This window comes from Corylus avellana, chromosome ca5, assembly GCF_901000735.1.
Source record: "Corylus avellana chromosome ca5, CavTom2PMs-1.0".
Taxonomy (NCBI): domain Eukaryota; kingdom Viridiplantae; phylum Streptophyta; class Magnoliopsida; order Fagales; family Betulaceae; genus Corylus; species Corylus avellana.
Genome location: NC_081545.1, coordinates 29,528,770 through 29,550,090, shown reverse-complemented (window position 1 = coordinate 29,550,090; position 21,321 = coordinate 29,528,770). Strand labels below are relative to the sequence as shown.

The 21,321-nt window shown below is 36.5% G+C and overlaps 3 protein-coding genes across 3 annotated transcripts; all 3 read right to left on the bottom strand.

Moving 5' to 3' along the window:
* Positions 1–7,500: 7,500 nt before the first annotated feature.
* On the bottom strand, positions 7,501–10,421 carry LOC132183345 (nuclear transcription factor Y subunit C-2-like). The gene is made up of 7 exons (XM_059596771.1): positions 10,193–10,421; positions 9,992–10,049; positions 9,011–9,081; positions 8,222–8,428; positions 8,018–8,104; positions 7,827–7,915; positions 7,501–7,602 (listed from the first exon to the last, which is right to left on the bottom strand). The coding sequence occupies exons 1-7, from the start codon at positions 10,304–10,306 to the stop codon at positions 7,587–7,589; spliced, it is 642 nt and encodes a 213-aa protein (XP_059452754.1). The 5' UTR covers positions 10,307–10,421; the 3' UTR covers positions 7,501–7,586.
* Positions 10,422–11,591: 1,170 nt separating this feature from the next.
* On the bottom strand, positions 11,592–13,494 carry LOC132182785 (zinc finger CCCH domain-containing protein 14-like). The gene is made up of 2 exons (XM_059596126.1): positions 12,441–13,494; positions 11,592–12,303 (listed from the first exon to the last, which is right to left on the bottom strand). Exons 1-2 carry the CDS (start codon positions 13,182–13,184, stop codon positions 11,998–12,000), a joined length of 1,050 nt encoding a protein of 349 aa, XP_059452109.1. The 5' UTR covers positions 13,185–13,494; the 3' UTR covers positions 11,592–11,997.
* Positions 13,495–17,784: 4,290 nt separating this feature from the next.
* On the bottom strand, positions 17,785–18,186 carry LOC132182106 (uncharacterized). The gene has a single exon (XM_059595308.1). The coding sequence runs from the start codon at positions 18,184–18,186 to the stop codon at positions 17,785–17,787; it is 402 nt and encodes a 133-aa protein (XP_059451291.1).
* Between the last annotated feature and the right edge of the window lie 3,135 nt (positions 18,187–21,321).

Here is a 21,321-nt window from a genome sequence, read left to right as displayed (position 1 = left end):
ACCCTCCATTAATTAAAATCGTTAAAAAAAATTGTAAAATGATGAAAATACCCTAAGTTTAGAAAATAAATTTACAAAAATACCCTACAACTAAAAAATTCAAAAAAAAAAGAAGGTAAAAGAGCATCGTAGGGTGAATTAGTCACCCCCGAATGGCTTTTTAATATTTTTTTTATTTAATTCTTAATTTTGAATTTTTATTTAGTTTTTCTATTTTTGGTTTTTTTTTTATTTATTTTGGTATTTTTTTAATTTGGTGTATTAGTTATTTAACGAGACTTAACATATAAAAGAGGTATATTCCGCCTAAGCAGAGTGTGACAAGCGTCAATTCATAGAGACAACTTATAAATGCATGATAGTTCATTAAAGCAAAAGATAATTAACTCAAACTTACTTTCATGAAGACCATTACAGACATTTTGACCCTTATCATGGAAGATTCTAATGTTCCCTCTTGCTAGATTGCATAAACCGCTATGACCATCATAATTAAGTTTGCATCTTCTGCTCAAGGGAAACTTGTCTTTGAAGCTTTGGATCATCCAACCAATTATATCCTCCCAACTTCGATATTTAAGTCCATGGAATTGGGCTTAAAGTCCTCAAGAATTGCCATTCCTTATCACTCCACATAATAGATTGAGCTGCAAACCCATGGGTTTGAGAAAGCCAACTCTACAAAATAAATTCCCTTATTTTTAAATGAAATTGATAGTACCATTAGATAACCCCGACCATGATACTGCACACCTTTCTTTTTTTTGACATGTCCACACAAGAGGGAGAAGAGGGATTCGAACTAGTGACTTCCACTTCATTAGGCATGGTTCTAACCGATTGAGTTACCTCTTGAGGACATGACACACCTTTCTAAATTTGAGTCATGGATGATCATTTCACCAAATCTATCAACCAGAGAGTCAAAGAGGGTGTCAATTAAAGAACCATAAAGAAATTAGCGTGTGTTCATCTCTTTTCTAAATCCACCATTAAATCTATGAAACCTAAACGTGGTTTCACATATTCAAGGGTATAAATTTACTCATTTTTCATACAGAGATGAACAAAAGATGAAAACAAACATTTCTCTACAAAAATAAAGGAGTCATTTCTGAACTAATACGATTTAGATTTCTAATGTATAATGGACCTGAAGTCAAAATCTTTGTCCAAAGCCCAAGAATAAACCCCATAACTTCATGGTCCGAACAAGCTGGTTATGGACCCAATTTGACCACACAATTGGTGTTTGTTTTGTCTCATGAAATTTTGGGTTTTAAAGTTTTATTGGTAATTAACCTATATTAATATATAGCCACTAGAGATCGAGGGAGCCAGGCAGGGCGATGATAATTTCATTCTTTTCTCTTTCCAAATTTATGGTTAACTTCAGCATATATGTAATTTAATTCAACTTAGTTTCTATAATATTCCAAGTTTACAGAAGAAATCTCATCTTCTTGGTCTATCAATTCCAGAGTTCATCCAACCCGACGCATGCAATTTTATCCATAAAACATGCATTTGATCAAGATGATAAGGCAGCTTCCATTTTCTTCAATTTTTAACTAAATTTGGGCATAACAAAGCCAGAAATATCAAAACTCACGATATTGTAGGTCTTAATTAATCAAATATCCATTGCCCCAGATGAATCACAAAACTATCGTGGAAAACAAAACTGACTGGAAAAAGTTAGCCCAAAAACATTATCTTAAAGACCCCATGATCTTCACAATATTTGATTCTCCTAATACGAATTAAGGGTATTATATTTACTTAGCTAGTGTCTGTTTGGAATTGCGGTTTTAATAAGTGCGTGTGTTTTTAAAATTGCAAAAGCGTTTGGTAAAACATGTTAAAAAATATCAAATATTTATTATGTGAAATCGTAATTTTGGTTTAAATTCACGATTTTCTTAAAAAGCTTATTATGTTTTACGATATCTTTTAAAAACGCAAATTAAAATTACAATCTCACAATCATATAAAATTGTGTCGTATTTTTCAAAATAATAAATTACATAAGATAATAAATTTTAGAGAAAAATTTTGAGAAAGAAGAAAAAGAGATGAGCATGAAAAACTAAAAGAAATAAACAAATTTTAATTATACAAATCAAGGCAGACAGGAGAACAGAACCCAGATGGGTCAAATCTGTAGAGATGGAAAGGAAAGGGAGGAACCACCGGAAATCACAGGAATGGGAGGTGTTGGCCGGGAAGAATTAATGTTGTAAATCTAAATATTTTATTTCATCCCAAATACCCCATTCTTACAACTCCAGGTAGCTACAATCTATATTTCCAAGTTTCATCTTCGATCTTGTAAAATCTGTAGAGATTGAAGGGAAAGGGAGGAACCAACGGAAATCAACGGAATAAGCGGTTCTGGGAAGAATTGATGTTGTAAACCTAATAATTTTATTTCGATTTTGTTCCTCCCAGATAGCATATTCATGCAACTCCCGGTCACCTACCCATTAAGCAAATTAGTTGCTGAATGGTCCTTTCATTTTGGGTTATTTGCTAGCGTAGTCCTTGTGTTTAGCAGTTTTTTTTTTTTTTTTTTAATCTTATCTCAGACCATAACTGACTAGTCAAAGCCCTATCACTTTCTCCGGTGAGCATCCAATTTAGGGACATTTTTGTCATTTTAATTTTTTTTTAGGACATAATTGTGTGTTCACGGAACTGTCCTTTGGGGTCAGTGAGCCGTTAAAGAGCCCCAGGCGAAAGGCATGTGATTTGAGTACACTGTACCCATCACGGCAAGTCTGCTGTGGGTGTACTAAGATCCGATGCTTCTGGGTGTACTGTGTCTGTGTACATCCCCCTGTAAAAACATCAAAGGTTCATATTTAAGTTTTAACCAAAAAAATATATATATTTAACTAAAACGTGGTCGTTTCATTCCCGCTTAAATGTCAGCAACATTATATATAGAGAGAGAGAAAGAGAGAGAGATGGGTTTGAATAGTTTTTAAGGGATAGATTAATCGGTTAAGAATTATTTATCATAAAATAAAAGTCCCTAGTTTGAATATATATATATATATACACACGAACAAAAGCAAGAAGAAAATGAAAAACTTATTTAAAAGCGAGTAAAAATAGAAGAGGTAAATCAACCACCGACCATTAGCCTTTGAGCGGTTTGGTCACCCTCAAAGGCAAAGTGTGATTGCCATGATCAATGAGTAACAAGCTCTAGCCTTTTTCTTTTTCAATGCTTCGATTGCTGATAAGTTGTAAATTAACGATAATCACATCATTAATTTAGATTAATGATGTGATTATTCTTTCATATTTAGCTCAAGTACTAACCAACCAAAGCTTGATTATTACTTTTTTTCAAGAAAATAATGCTAGTTGTTAATGTGAATGGTTATTAGTTTAACCCTTATTTGTTTTAATGCTTTTCGGTTGTTTAAGCAAAGCATCTTACAGATAATCTTTGTTTAGTGTAGGATGACCAAGTCGCTAATTTATGGTTGAGCGATCGAGGAAGTTAGTTAGGAAAGCAATTCATGCGAAGCCGGTGGTCTTCCAAGTTATATTTTATATTCCAAACGCGAACCAAAACTTAGACAGGAAAGTGTCATTTGAATTTTTATTTTATTTTCTAAACAATTTGAGAAACGGATTACAAAGAAAACAAAATTCAAGAGCAATAGGCTTCCTATAATAAGCCCAAACAAAAATATAATGTTAGAAAATAATACAAATAAAAATTGAGAAAACCTTTTATTAGGACCATCCTGATAACATTCTTTTTACAACCCCCAATCAATAACAGACACATAAGTAAAAACATAAAAAATGTACAAAAATAAGTTGGACAAAAATACACTAGATTTTAGGGTGATAAAAATTCCTAAAAGGTTAACCTTCCACCTCTAGGTTTTTGTTTTGAATCAAAAAATGAGTTTTAAGGAATTAGAAACGGGTTTTGGGGCATTAGAAACGGGTTTTGAGGCATTAGAGATGAGTTTTTGAACATTAGAAATGAGTTTGAAACGGGTCACGGCCGGCGGGGTTTGAGGCGTTCACCACTGGCCAAATCCGTGGGTTTGGTGAGACCCACGACGTGGGTCCGGCAAGACCCACGGAAGCTACGGGTTTTTTTTTTGTCTGATTTAGTGTGATTGCTCTCACTTTTATTTTTTGTATTTTTCTTAAATTGATGATGCGTCACATAGTAATTGGAGGCTGCAAAAAATGTGTTATCAAGATGGACCTGATAGATAAAAATTAGGAAAAATTTATAAAAAAAAAAAAAAGAGAAAAAGGACCTTTGCATTTTGGGTAAAAATCCAAGAAATAGGTAGGCCGCATGATGACATTGACGGATTGGGATCCCTGGCAATGCACCCAAAATTGCCCATCAACTTTTTCACAAATTCTGGCCATTTAATGTCATCCAACAACCACAATTTCGTGACGTGTCCCAACTAAAGATAGATAATAAAATATTATTTATTTTTTTTAAAAAAATATATAAAACAAAATATTAAAATTAAAAATTAAAAAAACTGGGATGGCTAGTCACCCCAACTTAGCCATGCGGGTGGCTTTCCGCCACACCGTGGCCTTAGGAGGTGGTTCGGCCACCCCCAACTGGCCCTTAATTTTTGGGTTTTGGCCATAGGGGTGGCCGAACCACCCCCTAAGGCCATGGGGGAGGCTTCGGCCGCCCCCAACCAGCCCCTGGGGTGGTCGAAGCCACCCCCGTGGCCTTAGAAGGTGGTTCGGCCACCTCCAACCGGCCAAAACTCAAAAATTAATTTTTGAGTTTTGGCCCTAGGGAGTAGCTGAACCACTCCTTAGGCCATGAGGGTAGCGGCCTTTTTTTTAAAAAAAAAATAAATAATATTATATTATTTATCTTTAACCGGGACACGTGGCAAAATTGTGACCGTTGAAGGACATTAAATGGTCAAAATTTGAGAAAAAGCTTATGAGCAATTTTGGGAGCATTGTCCGGGATCCCAGTCCTGACACCCTTCTCCCGAGCAATAGTTCAAATTCGCAATGAAGACCGGTCAGCTAAACGGCAAAATACTCAGCTTCAAATCAGCTGTCCTTTTTATGTACATCAGAGATCCAAATAAGATTAAAACTACGAGTTTAATATAATATGCTTCAAACATTAAATCTTATTCAAAACTCTTTTCCAAGTAAATCTGCTCAAATAGGTTAAAAAAAAAAAAAAAAAAACAGAAATAGTGACCAAGTAAATGTATAGAATAGATCAAGAAAAGATAGAGCAGGAAAAGCTAAAAGAAATAAACTAAAAATGATACCTCCTCCTGCATACAAATCAAGGCAGGAGATCGAACAGAACCCAGATGGGTAAAAGCTGTAGAGATGGAAGGGAAAGGGAGGAACCACCGGACACCATAGGAATGGGCGGTTTTGGGAAGAAAAATCTAAGAACTTTGTTTCATCCCAAAGAGCCCATTCCTACAACTCCCGGTAGCTCCAATCTCCCTTTCCCTCTTCTCAGTTACATCTTCCATCTTCTTCTTTGCCCCCATCCCATGTGTGTGCTTAGCTTTGGTAAAAGCGAAAGATTTCGGCCTTTTATAGACTGGCGCACCGATGCCCACTTACCCACAAAGCAAATTAATTGCAGAATGATCCTTTATAAAAATGTATTCTTATTTATCTCATTTACAATTTTTGCCATTATCATTCTAGGAATAGAGATTAAATCACTTATTCTGTTAATTATATTTTTTTAAATCTTTTTAATTAATTTTCATTTAAATTTATTATTTTTATTCATAAAAAATAAAATAAAATAAAAAAATTGCCCACTGTGAATGAACATCCAGGCTTCCCCGCTATAAGTTAGTATTTTTGTGATGCTAGAATTAAAAATAATAATAATAATTTGTTTTAATCACATACAGACATGTATTAGTAAATTGTAAAAGATTTGTATAAGGGATGTGAACATTTTTTTTTTTCTTTTGGGAAGCAAAATAGCCGGTTATTGTAATTTTAATAATTCAAAGGCCAAGGGTGTCTTCATATTAAAGAAACAAAAAGGGACCAAAGGTTGAAATTTAGGAAAAGTATAAACAGAAAAGGCAAAAAGTAGCAAAGATGCTTTGCGTGAGAAAAGGGCTATATAGAAGGGCAGTTTCCTTGAAATGGGAACCAAATTCGCCCGAGATGCTGTATGGTTGTTTTTTTCTTTTAGTGAAATTTGGGACCACACGAAATTTTCAACCTCTAGAAACATAATTATTTCGCACTATGGACACGATCACTAATTGTCTCAAAAGCAAGAAAGATTTGACTTCATGGAAACACGGTAATTTTCAGAGAAGACTTTAATTAAGCGAAAACAGTGTTTTCTTTCAAACTGAGTTGGAGAAATTTCTTCTAACTCAGTCTATAAAAATGACATGTGTCATTTAAATATGTGAGATGAACATGTTTTTTTAATAACAGGAACAAAGTTAGAATAAATAATATTAAAATTCATGTGCATTTCACATGCTATTAAAAAAAATGACACATATCATTTTTGTAGAATAGGTTGAATAAAGTTTTTCCAACCCAGTTTAGAAAAAAATTATGTCCGGTAAGAGGTAGAAAAGAGTTCTAGAAGAATTTCAAAAGGCTTTCTCAAGACTGCGAGAACAGCTAGCATACAAAAGTTCACATACTCCGTCAAATTACTGCTCAATTGACAATGTCCTTTTAAACTACTAAAAAATTGTCAATGTCCACCTCCCTAAAGACGAAAATACCCTTAATATAACAAAATTTAAAATTTAAATTCATGATGATATTCTTTTTTTTTTTTTTTTTGACATGTCCACATAAGGGAAGTGAGAGATTCGAACTAGTGACCTTCGCTTCATTAGGCGTGGTCCACAGCCGATTGAGCTACCCCTTGGGGACTATGATTTTCTATTTTGGATTAGAGTTAATTGTAAATACTCTTTATTAATTCTTTTACACAAAAACCTAGCCTGATTGTAAAGATCATAGTGGACGCATGAGATGATATCTTTAATTGGGTCAAGATAGTCTTAAATATCCAGCTCATGCTGATGTCCGAATTAGAATGAAAATCTTTGCCTTAAGTCTCTATCCGAATTGGGTGTATTTAGTTTGCAACTCACTACTTTTGTATTGTTTTTCCTTTGGGAAATGTTAGGTGTTCTTCTGGTGTCTTTCTAACTGTGATGTAACTTTTAAAATTATCGTTGAATTTGAAATTATCATTATTGACTTTTTATCTATATGTGATTTTAAAAGCCACATCACAGTTGGGAAGATACACCAAGAGAACACTAGAAGAACACTTAGCATTTCCCTTTTCATTTTAATCTATTACTTAAAAAAAAAAAAAACCCAATAAAGGATTTAACACAAATGTATTAACAAACAAGAACAATTTTGCAAACTACTTAAAATATAACAGTTGTCACAATTAAGTTCTTATATTATGATCCATAATAAGAAAGGCACACACTTTGATATATATTTTATACATTTATTAATTTATTTATAACATGGTGTTGGCTACCAGCTGCATGTTGTTGTGCCACATTCCTTCATTACATTGATTTATCACTGCAAAAACGAAATAAAGTACAAAATATCAATGTGTACGTATATATGAAATGAATATTTTTGCTGGATTAACATGTGAAATAAAGTATACCATGAGGCCTATTGGGAGGAAAACGAAAGAGAAATATTTTTCAGGGGCCTTAAAACTTTCCCGGCCCTTTAAGGAAAAAGGACTAATAGTCAAATATTATCTTCAAATATGTAACAAATTAATTTTATCACACCTTGGAAGGAGAATCATACTCCGATCCAGATCAGCACAGCACATTGATGGGTCAATCATGTATGGCCACGGCACTTCTGGGGCCGATTCCTAAATACCAAAATGATTGACAGTATGAAATATATATAATGTAAATTAATTAATCATGATGAAGTGATCAAATTATTAATAAAACATGTTTTAATTACTCACGCCTATGTTAATCATCATAGGATGATGATGCAGTGATTCAGCAGAACCAGAAAGAGTTTGTTCTAAATTTTTTCCAGTCCCATTTTCCTGAACAATTTGACCATCTTAATTAGTAGCTATAATATAATATTCCTTGAAATCCAATATATATATATATATATATATTAGCTAGTTAAGGAAAGGAAGAAAAAGAAAAGTAGGAACCTTATAGTAATGGTGATCACGATCCAAGGGAACGAGATCAACCAAGAAGTCAAGAAGGTCATCGTGACTAATGGCCGTGGCAATGTCACAGCGCTGGAGTGTTCGCCTCTTACACTCTTCGGTTTGCAGCCATGCGCGGAGTGTGAGCTCCAGAATGAACAGCTCACAAGCTTTGGAGAAGATAGCAGGAGTGTCTGCGCTGATCATCTAATCATATATGTAATTTCTAATTAATTAGTTTAAATAATTAAAAAGCTCCATAACATTACTCTAATTTCTCTAAAAATTACACTACCATTAATCCATCTAAAAGAAAATAATCATTTTATGAAGGTGAACTCAACTCCCTGTGCTGATCAATAACTATATAAATTTTAAGAAAATTTAATAAGGGTAGCATTTTTCCATTTGCATGTAGATATCTACTTATGTGAAAACCTTTATTATTATTATTATTATTAATTAATTATTGAACAAGGTTTAAAGCAATACTTCATTTCTTTTTTTTTCTTTTTTTCTTTTTCATTTCCGTACAAGCAATAGGCAAATTTATTATTAAATTTGTGAGATTCACATGGGGTTGCATGTGGTCCTATAAATTCAATTGTGAATTTGTAAAAAAATGAGTAAGAGATAAATATGTAACATTTCTCTAATTAAAAATGGTGTAAGACTTTATATAAAGAGTCTACATATATGATAATAAACATCAATAATAATAAGAAGAAGAAGAAGAAGAAGAAGAAGAAGAAGAAGGAGGAAATGATAAGAATAAAGAGAAAAATTAACCTTAACTTTCCCATCGGATTTCATTATCCTTTTGATCCTTGCGAGAGGTAGTTGATGGTGGCTCTTACACACTAGAATGCATCATGAAAAGCCATTACATAACCACTGGCTAATTATGGGAAATTAATAAAACAACAATTTTCAAGGAATAGGATCCTCTCCGATCAATTTTGGACTGAAAAATATCCAGTTTATGGCTAGGATTTCTAAAAAAGAAATCTTAGAACCACAAATCAGACACATGTCTTAGTAACAAAAAAAATAATAATAAAATATTATTTTATATTTTTTAATATAAAATAAAATAATAAGGGGTGGTTGGCCACCCCATTAGTGGTGGCCGGACCACCACAGTTGGGGGTTGAAGCCACCCTAGACAGCCGGTCTAGGGTGGCCGAAGCCACCCCATGGCCCTTGGGGGTGGTCCAGCCACTCTCAAGGGCCAAATCTAAAAAATAAAAAAATAAAAAATAAAAAATTTGGCCCTTAGGGGTGGCCAGACCACCCCAATGGCCATGGGGTGGTCGAAGCCATTCCTAGGCCCAACGGGGGTGGTCCGGCCACCCTCACCCCCAAGGGCCAAACAAATTTTTTTTATTTTTTCGTTTGGCCTTAGGGGTAGCCAGACCATCCCCATTGGGCCTGAGGTGGCTTCGGCCACCCTAAACTAGCGATCTAGTCACCCCCAATGACCAAACAATTTTTTTTTTTTTTCTTTTTCCTTAAGATTTGGCCCTTGGGGGTAGCCCGAACACTCTTTATTTTTTTATTATTTTATTTTATATATTTTTTTAATATGAAATAATATTTTATTATTATTTTTTGTAGTGGAACATGTGTCTCATTTGTAGCTCTATAATTTTTTTAAAAAAATCTTAACCATAAACTGGATATTCTAGTTCTAGACCGGAAAGGATCCTGTTCCAATTTTCAATCCCTCTAAGATATAAACAACAATCACTAAAATATTTTAGAGAGAACCTGAAGTATTATAAATCTCCACCAACTGTTGATTCCAAAAAAACTCCAAAATATTCCTCTGTGTACATGCACATTAACCCAGGAATCCCCTTCAGCATTCTTTAAGTTAAGGAAACAAAGAAGCTAGAAAAAAAGAATAGCAGAAAACAAGAGTATCGATCTAATTATTAAGCACAAAATTAAGGATTAATAGAACCTCACTTTGCTTGTTTGATGGTGATTAGGCAACATGAAAGACGCCAAAGGCATGACGTTTTGCAGTTGTGGAGATGGGGGTGAGGAAAATGGGAAATCCACTGACTGGTTCAAATCCATTTCTGCTAGCCGGCCTCTCTAGCTAGCTACCTCAATTTTCATGAGAAGGGACTGTCATTAAACAGATCTATATGCATGTAAAAGTATTTAAAAGATTGTGATTGTTTTCTCCTTAATTTCTTTTTATTTATTTATTTTTTTTCAGGGGTGGGTGGAAGTGATATAGAAGAATCAATGAGCAATAAGTTTGCGCTCAGAGGGAGCAATTAGCATTAAGTTTGAGGTAATCCTCAAGGATAGAGAGTGGTTGTAGCAAAACAGTGAGTGTTATTATGATAGCCTTGTCCACAGGGGATTATATCAGATGTCTCTCCAAGGAATCACTTGACTTTAATATTACCATTAATGACCAGTTATTTTTTGAAGTCATAAATGGACAAGAGAATCTGATTCTTTCAAAGTTGTTGAATTGGCTGAAAACAGTTTAATTTTATAATTTCAACCACTGAAATGTAATACCCACAAAAAAAAAACACACACACCGAACTTTCAATATGAAAATTTCTTGAAAACTTAATTAACAAGATATATAGTAACATTCCTAGTTAGGTTGCAAGTCAGTATTCCCCATTTTAAGTGGAATGCAATGATCGGTCAATTTATAATAAAAAATTTATTTTATTATATTTAATGGTATACATGATGACACGTGATGAATATGTTGTCACGTTATTTAAAAAATTTAAATAACATAACATCGTATAGACCGTTAAATACAATAAAATAAAATTTTGACCATAAAATAACTCATCTCCATTTCAAGTGAAATTAAGAAAATCCTTATCCCAAGTCCACAACCATCTTAAAGCCAATTTACTATCTTAATTATCCTAGCCCTTTTGCATGCCTCCTGCTGTGCTCATTAGCTTGTTTCTTTCTCTCTCTTAATAATATGTAGAGGCAATTTTTAAAATCCTAATATTGTAGCACCATATATTTTAGTATAGAGATAGCTTTGTCTATTATCATCACTCATCAGCTACTTTACTACTTCATAAAACTATCTTTGAAGCAACAAAATAATTAAATGTTATCTATAATCTGGCAATCATATCAAATAAAACTCCCCCTCTTCAGTTTTCACATTCATTCATGGTATGAAATAGACGAATTCAATAATTAATGTAGAAAAAGAAAATGATATTTGGAGCCCAAACTCCAGCAGGCAGCATCAAATATGGTCTACATGCACCCAAACAAGTCCAAAAATGTTCTTCCAGAGAGAGAGAGAGAGAGAGAGAGAGATGCATTGTAATTTGCAATTGTAAGTAGCTTCATCTGAAAGTTTCGTACCAACCGCCAACAAATATCATCATTACAAACTTGAGTTTGGCTGTTTGGCTAGTTAGAGATGCCCGCCAGCATCTATGCGTATACATCAATTAATAGCATGCATACATCATTCAAAAATTCTCTACCAGTAACCAAAAACCAATCTAACAAATTCTTTATTTCTGCCCCCACACCGCTTTTTCGTCACCAAAATATCCAACATTAACCCCCCCTTTTTTTCTTTATCATTTTTCAACTGTGGTCTTATTTTATCACAGTGAATATCATCAATTGTTACTATTATTATTTGTTCTTATGAGTATTAAGATGAGAATTATGTACACAGTTTTAGTGTAATCCCAATCCATTTGTAAGTTTGTAACCGTGAATCGAATGGTAGGAGGAGTACCATCACAGAATCAACGCGGGCCCAGCAACATCTTCTCTTGGTCGTTGAGAGAGTGGCGGAAGTGGCACCTGTGGCCGTATGGACACGTGGAGCCAGCAAGGACCATCCGGCACACCTCCGTCTTGTAGCGCGGGTGCCTGATTACGGGGCGGAGCTCCGTGATCCCGTGGGCGAACTGGCAGTGGTCCCCGTAAGGACACGTGCCGGTCTCCTGCCACTTGTTGCACAGCTCCGTCTTGATCATCCCCTGGTTGTACACCTCCAACTCCAGCGCCTCTTGTTCCTCGTCCCTCTTCCCAGGCACATACACCTTTTGCTGCACCCGCGGCACATATTATCAAAACTTTTCACAAATGAAAGAAAATGGAATTTACAGAATTGATAATAAACAAAAATGAATTCCGTTCGCGTGCTTTTTGAAGTTTGTTAAGCAAAGGTTTCGAAATCACTCACCGATCCGGCGGCGAGTTGGCTGGGGACACGTGGCCTAGTGAAGGAGAGACTTGGACTCGGATTGCTAGTGGCCGCAGGGAGGTTATGTGCCTTGGCGAAGCCGGTGGAGCGGACGGAGATGCTCTTCGGGAGAGTGAACCGGTCGGAGGAAATCCGATCGAAGCGGTTGGTGGTGGTGGTGGTAGGAGTGCGTTCTTCGTCGATGGAGAGGCGGCGAAAGTGGTGGAGGAAAGAGCGGTCCGGATTGGCGGGGGAGGAGAGAAGGCGGTTGTGGAAGGAAGCCTGAGAGGAGAGGAGCTTGAGGAGCTCGGCGTTGGAGACGCGGAGCTCAGCGTTCTCTTGACGGAGGACGTCGGCCTCGGCAATGAGGTCGAGGAGGCTAGCGCGGCAGAGGTCGTAGTGGCCGTTGAGTTCATGGTACTGAAGGATGAGGCGGGCCTGGTTGAGGCGCTGCTGCGTGGCGGTGGCGTCGGCGTTGAAGTCGTCCATGATGGAGGAGGAGCAGCACGTGGAGGGGCTGAGGGAGAGGGAGGATGATTTTGGAGGGAATATGGAGTGGTACATTGACGCGAAGTCGGCGCCGAAGCTTTGGTTCTCAGGGAGATGATCAGCGCGAGTAGTGTCGCGAGGTGGAGATGAAGGATGTGGTGGTGATATTGGAGCGCTGTGAGATGTGATCTGTGAAGAGATCGCCGCGGTGGTGTTGGCGCTGCCGTTGGAAGGAGGAGACGCGTCCTTCTCCATGTGAGGCTGAATTTTCAGGACAACCAAACACAAAAGTTTCTGAAAACAGAAAAACAGAAAAAAGATAACGAGAAACGCTATTTATTTATGGCGGGAGCGATAAAGTGCAAGTGTTTGCGCCCGCACAGTACGCATGGAATGAACAAATCAAGCCCTGAATTTTAATCGACTGAACAACACATGGAAACAGTTGATTGGCCGGCTTCGTTCAAAATTCCTAGCTAGCTTGCTCTCTCTTTAAAAGGAATCTGCGAGAAGGCACCAAAGAAAGCCCCCCAGACCGTTAGTCCTAGCTGGCAGTTATAGAGAGAGAGAAAAGAGTGAAGAGTATGAATAAGGCTTAAAGATTGAGAGAGGAATATAAATATAAATGAGTTTTGGGTTGCAGTTGAAAAACAAAAGAGTTTGGTAGAGGGGAAATGTTGGCGTGGCATGGAAGCATATGAGGTGGTGGTGGCGGTGGTTCTCTCTTGAGGAGGTTTCGTTTTCCTTGTCATGAGGTGGCTTAAGATCGACTCGCTTTTTTATAAGATATAATTTTTATTTTAAGTAAGGTTGACATATAATAATTGTAATGTAGCATTGGGGGGGTTTGCTTCTTTATCACAACTTTAACTAACTCTATGGCCCTCTTCTGGTGTCACCATCTCAATCAAATTGTAATTTGGTCATATGTTCCTTGTTATGTAACCAACGTACAATCACTTAATTTGTGAATTATTAGACTTTCTTTGATTTCGTTTCATTGATTAGTTGGTCCTAAGCCTAATTTCTGGTACTGATTGTAAATCAAATTCCCCAGTCCTTTTCTAAGCAAGACCACAAATTCGGATTGGCTCCACAAAATTGTATTTTTTTTAGTATTAAAAGAAGAAAGAGGTCATGGTCTAAGACTCTTGAGAATAACACAGGATTCACCGAAAAGGCAAATCTCTGATGTTTTATGCTTAGGAAAACCCAACCCATGTGGGCGTGTGGCGGTGTGGGAACTGAAATGAGCTAGTTTCCTTTTGGGCGAGAGATGGAATGGAATTAAATGGATCCAACTGGACCCTTGATATTTGGTCTGTTTAAAGGAACTAATGCTTAAAAGGGGTGGTTTTCTTTGGGCCTGTTCAATGGCCCGGGACCAAATCTAAAGTTTATGGCTCAGGTAATGCTTCAGCACTGTGTTTATAACGAACTTTTCAAAAAAGGGAGGGAGGCAGGGAGCCATAGCCCCCACTCTTTGTCCGTCTCTCATTCAAATAGTACGCCTTAAAAGTGAAAAGCCATGAACGTTTTTTTTTTTTTTTTTTTTCCTGAGTCAAAAAGTTATAACTAAAAAAAAGGTGTTTTGGATTTTTATGAAAAACTGTCATCAATTGATAACCGAACTTCACTAACTGAAAACCCTTACTGTAGTTAACCGCTAATCAATTACAATTATTTAAAAACATATAACCACCTAAACCGGTTGCGGTTAAGAAGAAATAACCGCAATTGTTTGTACACCTTTACTAGTAACTGTACCTGAAAGTAACCATCGTCCAAGTCCTATTGCAAAATGACCTTTTTTTTCTTTTTTCTTTTTTATTGCCCCATATTTACTGGAATAAGTTTGAATTTCCTAAAACTATTTTTTTAAAAAAAAATAAATGAAAGAAATGGTTTTATAAATAATAGATAAGTCTACAGTTTAAAAGCATTCCCCAAAATAAGAATGGGCTATTTGGTTGAGTTTGCTTAAAACTTTGATTGCCTGGATCAAATTAAGAAAGGGGTCATACTATTTGCACAACGTTTTTAATCCAAACAAGTTGGATCAACTTCATTTTGCAAAGCCAAAAATGACCAATGAAAAATTAATTTAACTGGTGAATAGGTTTCGGTTTATTTACAGTTTGTATAAACAGCACATATCTTATTTTAGAATTTTATTTTTTTCTGAAATCATACACGTATTTCATTACACGCAAAAACCTAACAACAACGTTCAATTATTACAATATCAATAACACATTGAGGGCTTCTTCTACATAGACCACTTCATCTCCTACAGAAAAGTGAGAGCTTTACGAGCATATAGGCGGCTTCATTAGCCTCCTGTCGCACATGAAACACCCCCATTGTTGGAAGGAGTTCAACATAAATCAAGCATCATCAATTAACTGGCTATAAGGACATCAATTTTTATCCATAAGTGTAAGCGCCTACACAACTTGAAGTGCATTGTCTTAGAATATTTTCACCTTATGCCACCCCCATCTCTTTAGCAAAAAGCTATAAATTCAGTAACAACCGGGTGCTCTATCTAGTTCTAAATATTTACTATTTTTTTTAAAAAAAAAAAAAGTATAAATACTGAGATAGTAGAATCTTAAATATTTAATTTGAAAAAAATAATCAGGATTTAAGTAAATCTGCCTAATAGAATATTTAAAGAATTTTAGAGATACTGATTCTTTCTTGTTATTCATTATTAATTGGCTAAGTATGTACAACTGTAAGGCTGATTGATAAATAATGTCGGCTGAGGAATTATGTAGGAAAGAAAAATAAGAAAGGAAAGAAACCATTGACTTAAACTAACGTGAATCGTGATTTGCTTTCCGTGGAAGGCAATAATATTAATAGCTAATTGATTTTCCTTGCACGGGGTCGGGCGGGCCAACGACCACAATTATTATTTCTAATTTACACGCAGGAAGTACGCGAGCTGTCTGGTGTTGAAAATTAATCGGATATTTTTTCTACTATATTTATGATTAGACTAAAATAAAATTATTTCTGACTCTCAAAATTAAAAACATGAAATGTTGACTAATATTGTAACTCCGGATCCGGCTTGCTATTATTTTAATAACAATATGTATACTATAGTTTAAGCAACGGTCAAGATTGAATCTTCTAAATTCTCAGACTGCTTTGAATTTTTTTATTATTTTTCTTTATTTGTTTCTTTTGTTGTTTTGTAATTGTCGAAATCTGGGATGGATTAACTTGACGAATATACATTTTTTTGGAAATTAAAGCTCCGGTCCAAGCTAGACCTGAACTTATCCCTTGTGGTCTTGCCGTTCTGGGGCCTAACGCGAGCCCAACCACGTGATTGATGTCACTATTGAAAGATGAGTTGTGGGCATTTGCCTCCAAATTGGATGCTAATTAGTGATTAAATCTTCTTCAATTGATTATTAGATTAGAGGAGTGCTACGCATTCCAAATTTTCCTTTCAAAAGTTAGTTTTCAAATGATGTGTCATAATCTCATGAGATTTATTATTTTGGAAAGTGTGTCACCAATTCATGGGATAGTGACACATCATTTAGGAACTAATTTTTGGGAAGGAAGTTTTGGAATGTCTAGCATTTCCCATTAGATTAACAGCCTCATAGTCGGCGACACATCATGTCGAAAGAATTTCCTTATCCAACGGTGCTCTTTTGAAGAGGATGAGAAAATGAGATTTTTTTTTTTACATGTTCACACAAGGAGGGGAAATGGGTAGGAGGTAGGGGGTTTGAAGCGTGGTTTCCTGCCAATTGCCTCCGCTGAAAAAATAAATAGATCAATTCTCTTCTGATCTTGCAATTTTCAGAATTTATTTTTGCACAGAAAATGTACAATAATTTTTCACTTAAAAATGGCTAACTCCAAGGATTTACTCTTAATTAAGTGGTTTGGTAAGGGGAGTGACATGAATTTGAATCCCTCAGGACACAATGCCATATTGCCAAGGGAATGAGACTAATAATGTCCATTAATCCCTACTAATGGGCTTTTTTTATTTTTTTATTTTTTAATTTAAAGGATGGGAAGGGGCGACCAGTGTAGTTTCCCCCCTTAGGCGTGACAATCGGGGTTTCCATCCGCTGTTGAATGTCCGGTTTGAGCCATAGCTACTGCCTGGGAAGGCGAGCCTGTCACCACAACCCCACCAAAATGTGAGCCGGTAGAGCCCTTTCGTAGTAGCATCTGGTTCACACATCTACTACCGCAAGTGGATTCGAACACGCGACCACTAGGATGAAAGAAGTTCTTCTACTAACTCAACTACCACCTTGGTGGTCTACTAATGGGCTTCTTATTGCTGTGCCCAGGTTGTCGTCCGGTCTGAATATGTGCATCTCATGAGAGTTGAACATTTTCCTAGGTTAGTTGTATATTTTTGTAAATATTTATGTCCTTATGTTCCTGCGGCTTCTATTATGTTGTTAATTGCCTTGACGGCTTTTGCTTAGGGGAGTGTCGTAGAGTAATGTTAAATACTATATTTTTATCCTATAGTTCGATAGGCATGCCAAATCATTTTGTTGCACGGAGGTGAATCTTTTATCTTTGTGTCTCTGTTTAGGAAAATTCGAATACCAGATTTGTTGTGCTTGCAAAACTTCAACATGTGAACCATATATGTTCTACAGAATAAAGGGTTCTTGGCCATTAAGCTTTTTCCAATAACGATTATATATAAGATCACAAAAGAAAGAAGAAATTACAAAAGAAAAAACAGAACAATTTGAGTTTCCCAACTATTCAAGGGATACAAGCAAGACCCAAAAGTTCCTTACAGAAAAAAGACCAAAAATAAAAAATGAAGTGACAATAAGATAGAGTTCCTCTAGATGGGAGTTAATTCGCGAGAAGCCAGGGCCTTATAAATCTCAATAATCAGCCGATTCTCAATTTCTTCAGACGAATACTTTAGGGAAACTTGGCGAGCCTTTGGAATGCGCCTTCCACCGAAAACGTTGCTACTACTCAAGTGGCCGACGTTGCCTGCCAGGCTAAGCATGGTGTTCATATAAGCATTCTTCAGCTTTATCCAGAGCCTCAAAGGTGAGACAATCTTCAACCGCAGCTTTGGGATTGCTCTCAGCCTCCAAACTCTACTTGGGCTGTCTCCCAACCTCACGATCTTTACGTTCTTTCTGCTTGTTTTTGATCCATGGAGCCGCTGGTACCGTTGTCTTCTCCAGTATCTCTTCAGGCTACCTTTAATTGGTTTAGGAATTAACTCCATTTCAGACACACAGAAAGAGACTCAGAGAGAGAGAGGCTTGAATGTGAATGAGCTGGGTGGAGACACTCTTATTATATATATATATATATATATATAAGAGAGCGCATGTAAACATCTCGCCATCGCGGCAACTTCAATTTCAACAGACACCCTTTTTTTCATTAAAAATGGTCAAGAAAGCCGGTTTGACAGAGTAATTGCTTTTTGGGAGGATTACGACCTCATTAAATAGTCACGTTTGTTCCTGTAGAAAATTGAGCAGTCTTTTCTTTTTGTTTTTTCAAACCCCAAAATAAAATAAGTTTCTATATTATTCTCTAAGATTAATTAGGTAATAAAAGTCCTCATTCAACTAAAGTTTTGTCCGAGCATCGCAGGAGCTATATACCCAGTAGAATAAAATGAGCCTTAAACAAAACCCAAAAAAAAAAAATTTGTTTAATTTGATTATAAAGCATATATTTAACCAGAACAAAACAAACAGAGCCTAGCCAACTAATTGAAAAGGACGATGCCGCTCGTGGGACTTTGAAAGTCCTTAATCCAATTACATGGTAATGTATTTGAGAATGACGCGAATACACGTAATATTAATCATATGTACTAAATGTTTGACCACAGAGCCACACAAAAAAGTCCAAATGTTTAATAATAGCTTTTATTAGGTGGAGATTTTTGAAAAGCTTTTGTAGGTGCGCCTTCACTCTTCCTAGCTACCCACTCAAAAGCTAGGATGCCTAGCTTGAATTACCACGTTGAACACAAATTACCCACAAATTACCAAGGAAATTTTTGTGCAAACATGTCTGCATTGACTTTCTTCCCCTCAACAGAGAGGTGCTTGCGATTTTGTTGAAAATTTCAACCTTGTGCTTAAAGGCATGCACCATCTTTATTGCGGCTAGAGATTTTCTTGTTGGGAAGCTGAAAGATTTTCCTTGCATTCTATTATTTTAGTTTCGCCGCCTGAAGTGGAATTTCCGGCTCCACCGCCACCATAACTGATTAACCAACCAGCTAATTGAACGTCGACCCAATGGTTGGTTGAAATAGAGAAGAACATGGTGCGATGGAGACGTATTAAGATTCCTTGCTTTGCTACAAGTGGGATGCTAAAAAATTCCTTCATAAACAAACAAAGAGAGATGGGACAAGAAGTGTGTGAGGTGAGAGGTCACACGCTCGCATATCCACAAGCTAACCGATAAGGATTCAACCCAAACGACTGGACCAACTTCTCCTTACGTACCCATCATTTTCACCCGCTTGCTGCTTGACTCACACCATGATGGCAAGCCTTAAAAGCATCAAAGCCGATTCCGACTCGATTTGGAAATGGAATGGGAACCTCAGCAACAAGAAAAAGAAGGAGAATAAGCAATTCCCGGTTGCTAAATTTTTCCAAAACGGCCGGGAGGCGGCGGAGGAACTAGTGTTGGGGCCGGGAGTCGGTGTTGGGATTGGGTGTGGTGTTGGAGTGGGGTTCGGGTTGGTCGGAGGGATCGGTTATGGTGGGTGGCCGTGGAACCATTTGCAGGTGGTTTTTGGGGCTGGGATTGGTTGTGGTGTTGGTGTGGGGTTTGGATACGGCCAAGGGATTGGATATGGTTTTAGTTTCGAGTCCTTAGAATCACACATGTCCAAGCAGAAGTCTTCAGATTCAAACAAGAAAAAAATATTAATGTAATATTATAATTCTGATATGAAGAGCAATTATTTCTTGTTTACCAATTCTAATTTTTTGTTTGAACTTTTATATATGTTTGTTGAATTATTCGTTCTGCAGGTTGATATATATCCAAGCATTATGGCCAATGGTTTATTTTCAGTCTTTTATTTTTTTATTTTGGGCAAGAGTGATGGTTTACTTTTAGTCATAGCCGACGGTCAGCTTTAAAGGCGGACAAGAGCGTAAATCAAGGTTGTTGAAAAACAGCACATATAAGTCATAAGCTAAGAACAAAACAAATGCAATCTTGTACACTTCCATCTACCTTGTGGAAAATCATCATCCCACGATTTTGTCATGCATGCCCACCAATTACATACGCTCTTTCAAATTTGGTTGTGTTATAGTCTGGTCCAGTTCTATCAAAACATCAATTTATGCCGTAGTTAGTGTCTTACCTAGTTAATTACGTGAAAATTGCATTGAAAGTCTGAGGCCATTGAAGTTTGAACTACCACCCTTGATGGTGCCAATTAAGTATCCTAACCTTGATGGCAACTTATCTTAGCCAATAGCGTGCTAACTGATTGGGAAACATTAAATTGTTTCCACGTCCTTTTAATTCTAGAGAATTTGCAAACATGCACCGAGAGAATTCTATTTTATACTACTTGGGTTTGTCTCTCTTTGAACATTTTATATATCAATCAATATTATTAATTCACCAAGATATTGCCCTGTCAAATTTATCAAGAACACTTGAGATTCTTCTACCATTTGCTAATTGGGAACGTGTTTGAGAGGCTTCAACACATAAATCTTTTTGCAAGAGTGAGAGGAGAAAGAGAGATGAGTAATGCTAGGAGGAGTATTAGAGTTTTGGGGAAACTTCACTTGAATTACTTTGGCCCCCTGAACTTCTACTCGATTTTACAGACCTCCCCTTAAACTTTCAAATATCTCATTTTGGACCCCTCAACTTTGATTTGTTCTCACTTTAGATCCCTATGTTAGTTTTCAACATTAAATTCAAACGGTTTGACTTTTTATGCCCATTATACTCCACCCAGCCCACTTGCAATTTCGAAAATGCCTAAAACTATAGCACCCACCCCAGCCCAAAACGACACAGTTTTGGGCATTAAAATTATATTTTTTTTCTTAAAAAAAAATATTAAAAATATTAAAAAACTTTTTTTTTTTTAAAAAAAAAAAACACCCCAGCCCAAAACGGTGTTGTTTTGGGCATTAAAATTGTTTTTTTTTCTTTATTAAAAAAAGGGAAAAAAAAAAAAAAAAAAAAAGACTGAGAAATATCAGGGTGGCTGAAGCCACCCCTATGGCCGATCAGGGGGTGGTTTCGGCCACGCCGTAAGGCCGGTATAGGGGTGGCTTTGACCACCCCCATGCCCTTGGGGGTGGTCCAGCAACCCCCAAAAGCCCAAACCCATCCCAAAACCCTTTTT

What these genes read in the sequence shown, in the direction of transcription:
- LOC132183345 (XM_059596771.1), bottom strand. Translation starts at nt 10,306, where the DNA reads ATGGATTTGAACCAGTCAGTGGATTTCCCATTTTCCTCACCCCCATCT. An exon ending in GTGATCACCATTACTATAAG is followed by an intron (nt 8,105 to 8,221) that starts GTTCCTACTTTT and finishes CAAATTGTTCAG; the next exon opens with GAAAATGGGACTGGAAAAAA. An exon ending in CTATGATGATTAACATAGGC is followed by an intron (nt 7,916 to 8,017) that starts GTGAGTAATTAA and finishes TTTGGTATTTAG; the next exon opens with GAATCGGCCCCAGAAGTGCC.
- LOC132182785 (XM_059596126.1), bottom strand. Translation starts at nt 13,184, where the DNA reads ATGGAGAAGGACGCGTCTCCTCCTTCCAACGGCAGCGCCAACACCACC. An exon ending in GCCAACTCGCCGCCGGATCG is followed by an intron (nt 12,304 to 12,440) that starts GTGAGTGATTTC and finishes CCGCGGGTGCAG; the next exon opens with CAAAAGGTGTATGTGCCTGG.
- LOC132182106 (XM_059595308.1), bottom strand. Translation starts at nt 18,186, where the DNA reads ATGGAGTTAATTCCTAAACCAATTAAAGGTAGCCTGAAGAGATACTGG.